The 7,721-nt window shown below is 33.3% G+C and overlaps 1 protein-coding gene across 1 annotated transcript in view; it reads left to right on the top strand.

Annotated features, from left to right (window-relative positions):
* LOC106475857 (eIF-2-alpha kinase activator GCN1-like) overlaps window positions 1-7,721 on the top strand; it is a 25,688-nt gene that overhangs the window by 17,366 nt on the left and 601 nt on the right. The window contains exons 8-11 of the mRNA XM_022379872.1: window positions 466-558; window positions 1,292-1,364; window positions 3,034-3,199; window positions 5,754-5,940. Of these exons, the coding sequence (XP_022235580.1) occupies window positions 466-558; window positions 1,292-1,364; window positions 3,034-3,199; window positions 5,754-5,940 (519 nt within the window). The remainder of the gene's footprint in view (window positions 1-465; window positions 559-1,291; window positions 1,365-3,033; window positions 3,200-5,753; window positions 5,941-7,721) is intronic.

The following is a 7,721-nucleotide window of genomic DNA, read 5'->3' as shown; positions in this document are numbered from 1 at the left end:
CTCTTTCAGGACTGCAACATCTATTCTTGCTCCAATTCAATATGTCATCATTCTGGGGGTTTTTTTATTTTTCATCTCATCTCTCTCCTATCCTGATCAATGCTATAGAATAGGAACCTTTCCTCCCCACTAAAATCCGGTGTTAGAGACTGGGATGGTACCAGTCTCAACGAAGTGATAAAATTGTCTGAATGAGGTGCATTGACGTAGGTAGAGAGTATCATGAGACAAATATTGCCAAAGTATGAAAGACTTGAGCAAGTGAGAAAAAATCAGATTAATTCTTAGATGGGCAAAGAAGAAACCCTGGCAATTTAGGAAAATGTTAACTTTTAAACTAGCAACATTATGTTTAGAACTGAATTTCTTAGTACAACTATAGAAGTTATAGTATACAGAAATGTGGTTAAGGTCAGTGTTCAAGTTGCGTTGTAATAAATTTTATTTGTTTTTTTTTCTGTCTAGAAAACAAACTGAAATCTGTTATTACTGCCTTGTTGGACATCGACAAACAACCTTTTTTTATTGAGAAGTTCCTGATTACAGCTAGTGAAGAAAGTAAGAACTTTCATTTAAAGTATCTGATAACATAGTTATCTTATTCTAGAAGACTATCTGTTTTCTTTCTTTCTCACGTGTTTATTTTGTATCAAATACAGAAGTCTGTGAACAGGTGTAGTTGGTTTATGATTCAGCAGAAAACGACATTACGGAAAACTCTGAACAATAGTTATTTAAAATGTTTATTAAGAGAGAAAACTTACTGATGTTGTAACATGATCTTCTGAAGAACTGAGCCATCAGAGCCTTAGTTTGGTCTGTAATGTACATTGGTATAATTTATAATGAAATTATAAAGAAGAAACATCTCGTAGTGTCAGTACAAGTATTGAGTAATAATGTTGTTCAGTGTTAATGAGCTTAAATATTACCTGACCATAAAGTTTGATGTTTAAACCCAGTATTACCTGACCATAAAGTTTGATGTTTAAACTCAGTATTACCTGACCATAAAGTTTGATACTGGGTTTAAACATCACCATAAAGTTTGATGTTTAAACCCAGTATTACCTGACCATAAAGTTTGATGTTTAAACCCAGTATTACCTGACCATAAAGTTTCAGGTAATACTGATAATTATCAATGATAATTGATAACATGAAGTATAGTAAACTATCCGTAATAAAATGTAATAATAATTGTTGTAATAAAATGTCTGCAATAAGCCTGAACAAGCAGTAAAACTTTGTGGCCAGTAGTAATAAAGAAATCTGACAATGTATTTTTCAGCACTCTACTCTGTAATCCAGCTGGTTGAAAGATTGATTCTGGAGCATAGTCAGGAGCTGGTGGGTAAAATTAGGTGAGGCTTTACCGATAGATGTTGAGTCTAATGTTTTTAGAAATAGTATGGATCGAATTAACTTTTTGCTAAAACTGAATTGCTGGTGAAAATAAATATTCCGATACGATATCTCACCTCCTTTCACAAAAAATGTTTCTTGACTTATAATGCCCTCTACTGGCACAAATTTTTGCTCACCACGAGCATGGATATTCCCACGTACCCTCATATATGTTAATGTGAGATATTTGCTTACTAACATGTAAATGATTATGCAGCAACTCTTCACCAATAGGAGTGCGACCCTAATTCTATTTTAATTAACGCCCTCTCTAACCTTGTAGGTGTTATCTAATTCTCGATTGGCAGTCTTATTGAGTAGATATGTTTTTATTAAAATATCATCTTTGGGCTCTTGTTTATCTCACCTACCCATCCCTGTTTCTTTTTCTTGGGGTCCCTCCTTTGTTTTCGCCCTTTTGGTGGATCTGGTGTCGGTTAGAACCGGCCTAGCCACCTAAGTCCTCATGTGTTTGGATGGTTACCCTACTCCTACTGTGGATTGGATGATACATTCCCAATGACACTAGGTTTTGGACTGTATATGCACCCCATATAATCGACCATCTTTCTACCTTCTGGATTTCGGGTTCCCGGTGGATCTGGTATTGGAGGTGCATGTCTGTGGAGACAGGTTCTTGGTATGGTAGTTCCTCTTCTCTGCCAGTACCCATTCTTGAGGTGAAAGGTAGAGGACCCTCTTCCTAATGCGGAACTGATGTACAATTATGGTCTGTCATGTCCTAGCCACTCTACACCAAGGGATCCCATTATTTCCATAAGTTTTCTTGAGATCCCTCCTTTGTTTCTGCTCTTTTGGTGACATATTACTACCAGGCAAAGAGTATACCTGGTTTAGAAGTGGTGCGGTCTCCCACAGGTGTGTTCTTTTTAGTCCCTTCTCACACCCCATGGTTTTCCTTTGGGCATTTCCTAAAGGGGGGGTCATTTTCTCACTGGCCCTCCACCTTTTCAATGTGGGATTTTAGCTTTTTGTAAGCAGAGGTTAAGATATTGTATCGGAAGTTAACATTTTCTTAAGCTGAAAATGCATTTCTGATAGATACTTAACTATGCTCATATTTCCCATTCGTCCTCCCTACATCTGGTGTGGTCTAACCAATCTTGTAGTGCTAATTATTATAGGGGTAGTGTCGCACTTCTATTGTTGGAAGCTTGCTAATAATTTGCATGTTAGTACGCAGAAATAAATGGGAATATCAAGGCTAGTGGCAAGTGAAAATTTGCACCAATAGAGGGCAGTATAAGTCGAGAAAGCTTTTGGTGAGAGGAGGTAAGTATCTATCGGAAATACATTTTCAGTTTAAGAAAATGTTAACGTGCATTTTCTGGTGGTCTTAAAAACTGGTAGTTTTATAAAATGCTTTTTTTTTTTTAATATTCAAAAGCATGCAGGATCAACAGAAAAAAGTTAACATCAGAAAAGAAAATAACCTGAGCATGCTAACAGAAAGTGTGCTTCCCAAAAGTGCTCAGGGTTTATTGGGTTTCTTTTCTGATTCTATTTTTTTGATATTTTTATCCAAAGAATTTTTGGCTAGATTATCACTTTCTTCCTTTATCGGTGATGCTTAATTCATCAACACCGACTTCTTTCTCTTTCTAGCCTTGTTGAAAAAGCGTTGCTATTCTTAATGACAAGACCATCTCTTGAACTGCGACAACAGGCACATGCAACTACTAGAAAGCTGGTTTCTGTTTTGGGAGGAACCGAGCTGGCTCGTTCTCTTCTTAAACAGTTTCCTTCCTTCGTTGAACAACTCAATCTACAGGTGTGTTTATATAAATTGATGTTACTGTTTTTCCTGAGTTATTTTTGAAAAAGAAAGAATCATATCTTATATTTGAACATTTATGTTGCCAGAATATCTTAAGCATTTAACAATGTTTGATTTGTTTATAAAGTAAAACTTGCCAGAAATAATACTGTTGATATAATTATATTGTGACTTGAATAAGCTTTTTTTGTACTGCATTTTTATGATTATAATTTGTAGATTCGATGTAAGTTGAATAAGTATTTTTACTAGTATATCAGTGTTTCAAGATTTAAATTTTTATGTCTGTTGTAAGTTGAGTTTTAATGGTATATTAAAATAACTTTGATTATGGAAATCAACGAGTCACAGGAAAACCACAGTTGTGGAGAAATGTCACGCATCTCAACTACATTTTGATATTGGTTGTCATGTTGATCACATGTGGAAAGGTTATGTAAGAGCACTTTCTGATGCAAAATATTCATACACTCTGTACATAAAGATGCATTTCAGACCTTATGATTTTTACTTCAAGTTTGGGTGTGCAATTAATAGCACACCTCAAAATGATGAATATAGTATTTACATTTTATGTTAGAATTGTAGATTTTTTTCATGTTAACATCTTGATCATATCCCAGTCTGACTAGAAAATAAAGTACTTATTTACCAGATGTTACTGAATAAACATTTCAATACCATGACTTAGTACTTAAATGTCACTTTGGATGAGTTTAAAACAAGATGGAATCTATGATGTTTTGCTAGTCATGCTGACCTAATTATGGTTAGTTTTTTTTATTCCTTTTGATTTTGTTTACCTGTTTGAATGAAGGATGCAATTGAAACTAAAACCAGTTTAATGTTATTTAATGGCATTAAGTTACTGGATATAGTGTCTGTGTGATTGGACTGTTGAAATGGGTGTTGTGAAACTGTTGTCCTCGTACACTGGATGGATCATGGAAAGCATGAGGGAAGAAGATTACATTCTGAACATGACAGCATTATAATGAAGCCTTTGCAATGGAAACTATGTATTATATAAAGCAGAGTCAGGCACGAAGTTCCAAAATTGTTTTTAATATACTCAACCTTTGCATTAGTGTTTCAGGATTTAACTCTTTAGATTAAAGTTTTTAATAGCTTTATTGGGCTGAGTACATATTTATTGCTGGTATATTTGTATTACAGAAATTTAACCCCTGTTACATGTAGTAGTTTGAGCATTTTTAAAAGCTCTTACATGTGTATTTTAGAAGCATTATTTTTTGTACCTTGGTTGAGTATTTCTGTGCCTGCAACGTGTGTGTATTTTTAAAGTGTAATCTTTATCTGTAGTTGGTTGAGTTTATTTAGATGTTTCATGTGTATGTTAGAGGTGTAATTATAAAAATCTTTTATAGGTTGAGTATTTTTAGAAACTGTTACGTGTGTTTTTTTTTTTAGTGTAGTTCTTGATATCTGTCATTGGGTGAGTATTTTTAGAAACTGTTATATATGTATTTTAGGAGTGTAGTTCTTGATATCTATAGTAGGCTATGTTTTTTATTGCTAATATATTTCAATATGTTTCAAAAATGTAATATTTTTTAGGGTTCAGTTTGTGATTGTATCTGGCTAAAATCATTATGAAAAGAGATTTTATTAATGTAGTGGAAAAACTATAATATTTTGAACATGATCGTTTAAAACTGAAGATGAAAGGTGGACGACTTTCAAAATGTCATCCTCTACACTTATGTTTCTAGAACAGGCAGTTACTGTCCATTCAGCTTAGTTTCATCATGAACACTCTGTCTAAACAATCTCAAAGAATCATTTAAAACTATTTAAAACATTTTTTTTTATGCTTACACAAGTATTGTATTAATATATTGGAAACAATGTTATATTTTTCAACATATTTAGAAGTAAGCTTAAAACACGTGTAATTTTTTCTTTACGTTTATGCAAATATTCTCCATGAAAAATATTTGTCGGATATATCATTAAGAATATTGAATCTTATTTATAACGAGAAGTTCAGGCCTGATATGGCCAGGTGATTAGGGCACTTGACTCCGAGTATGAGGGTCGCAGGTTCGGATCCCCGTTCCACAAAACATGCTTGCCCTTTCAACTGTGGGGACATTGTAATGTGCTGGTCAATCCCACTATTTGTTGGTAAAAGAGTAGCCCAATAGTTGGCGGTGGGTAGTGATGACTATCTGTCTTCCCTCTAGTCTTACACTGATAAATTAGGGACGGCTAGCACAGATAGCCCTCGTGTGGCTTTTCACAAAATTCCAACCAAACCAAACAAGAAGTCTGATAACCCGATAGGATATATTTTAAGATGGAAGTTATAAGAGGTTATATGGTGCATTGACAACTGTTGTAAAGTTTAAAATTTTTTTACTGTTTTCCTTCTATACCTTTGTGAATCATAAACTCTTGTTTCTGTTAATTTTCTCTTGTAAGTCTTGGAATCTTTTCTTATTGTCACATACCTTGCCTTGGCAGTTGTGTGATTTCTTATTTTATTTGTTATCTTTATAACATAGTCTTGTTATTTTTACACTAGGAAGAAGCAGATAAAGAAAACAAAGAAAATGATGTGGGTGTTTGTGATGATGGATCTTCGAAGACTGTTACCGCTCACATCTTGGAAGAATGTCTTCTGACCTTGTGTCAGGAGACTAATCTGGACATAAATGATAGAGAAATCTTAGGACTAGAAAGTTTACTTCCATCAAACTTACCTGTTATTGGTTAGTTTCACAAACTTTATTATAGCTGGAATAATAAAAGTAGTTTAGAGAGATTTATTAATTTTTTCCAAAAACTAAGTTGCTCTGGTGAGAGCTTATACATCTTGAAACTTTGTTTCTTGATTAAAAGTGGTTTGGATTTTCTTACTTACGGTGATCGCTTTTGGCTCAGGGTTTGATTCCCGCAGTGAACAGGTAGCAGTGAACAATACGGGCTCGGTCAATTTGACCAACCACGTGACCTTCTTGTACTCGTTTAAAGTCTTTATAGATTTAATACTTATAACTCTTAAATAGTGGATATATCTTCACGAAATTTGGCAGTCTGTCAGTTAATATTACAAGTCTTTCACATACAAAAACTCATATTTTAAGCTTACTGAAGTATTTGTTTTGAATAGTCCGTGTGCAAAGTAATTTTCATGTTAAAATTTAAAATACTTTTCCTCATCAAAAAATTTCAAATTTCCATAGTGTAATCCTAAAACATCCTAAATGCATTTGAAACGTCTTTTTTCAGTAAAACTTTAAAGCTTATCTGTTATTTTCTCTACCCTATCTCAAAACTGGATCAGTCAATTCGACCAACCTCGTAACCACCCAAAAAAAAAATCAAAATAAACCTAAATTAACCTTTGTGCCATTATAAGTTGTAAATCACTCGAGGAAGGTGCAGCTCACATTACGAATTACATTACCCACAAGCTGCTCGTGTGCATACTTCGTAAACCATTTTAATTATATTATTATTATTATTATTATTACTTATTTTACCTAATCTAGTCTTAAGTAACTTAAAAAGATCCGTATTTTTAGATTTTAGTTACTTTTACAATAATAAGTAAAGAATAAATATGAAAAACATGAAATAAAGTACTTACCTAATCTTATTTTTTCTTGCTATCGGGTTTCAAAGACAGTTAACCTTAATTTTTTATACTATAGATAGTAATGCACTTAATAATTTTTATTTAATTAAATAATGCACCAAAGAATATAAACTAATAACATGCAAAAAGTAGACAAATTCATTTACCTCTCAAAATTTTCCTGGTTTTCTAACTATGCGACAAGAGCCGTTAAAGATTCATCCGAGCTAGTCATTAACTTTCCCTCGGGAACGATGTTGGTACTCTGAGTGAAATTGATGATATTCTGTTCAGAATACAACGTTATACAATACGTCATTTGAAAGATGAAAACCTTGACTTTCTATTGGTTATAGGTAATATATAATGAAACGTAAGAGAGAACTGTCAACTAATTGTGAAAGAGAGGATGTGGCAGGAGGGTTGTTATTTTCTATTCGATAGCTCTGAAACCAAATAAAATTGAAGACTGAAAAAATTATGGTTTGTCTGAGCAGTAATGATTTTATAGCAAGTAATTTATGTTTAATTTCATACATTTTCGAGGGGTGGTGGATAAAATATGGATGATGTCATGCTAAGAAAAAATGTATCATGTGAGTCACACTAGTGGAACTTCAGGATTTTTTAAACATTGCATTTTAGAATTAAGAACTTAAAACTTGTATACTATTAAGATGTTGGTTATTAGCTATGATTGTATGCTATTCTAATTAGTATAACATAAATAAAAAGTAGTTTAATAAAATTTAGAATGTAAGACACTAAAACCCTGTGTGATGCACAGTAAAAGATACCTGGAGCGATAGGGTTAAAACAATGAATCTAAGTTTCAAATGGACAGCAACCGCCCGTTGTTGAAAACTATAAAAGTAGAGGACGACGTTTTCAAAGTCTTTCGGCTTCAGGGCG

This window comes from Limulus polyphemus, unplaced genomic scaffold (assembly GCF_000517525.1).
Source record: "Limulus polyphemus unplaced genomic scaffold, Limulus_polyphemus-2.1.2 Scaffold9300, whole genome shotgun sequence".
In the NCBI taxonomy this organism is placed as follows: domain Eukaryota; kingdom Metazoa; phylum Arthropoda; class Merostomata; order Xiphosura; family Limulidae; genus Limulus; species Limulus polyphemus.
The sequence above is the reverse complement of the archived record's forward strand: the minus strand, read 5'-3'. Positions and strand labels throughout refer to the sequence as shown.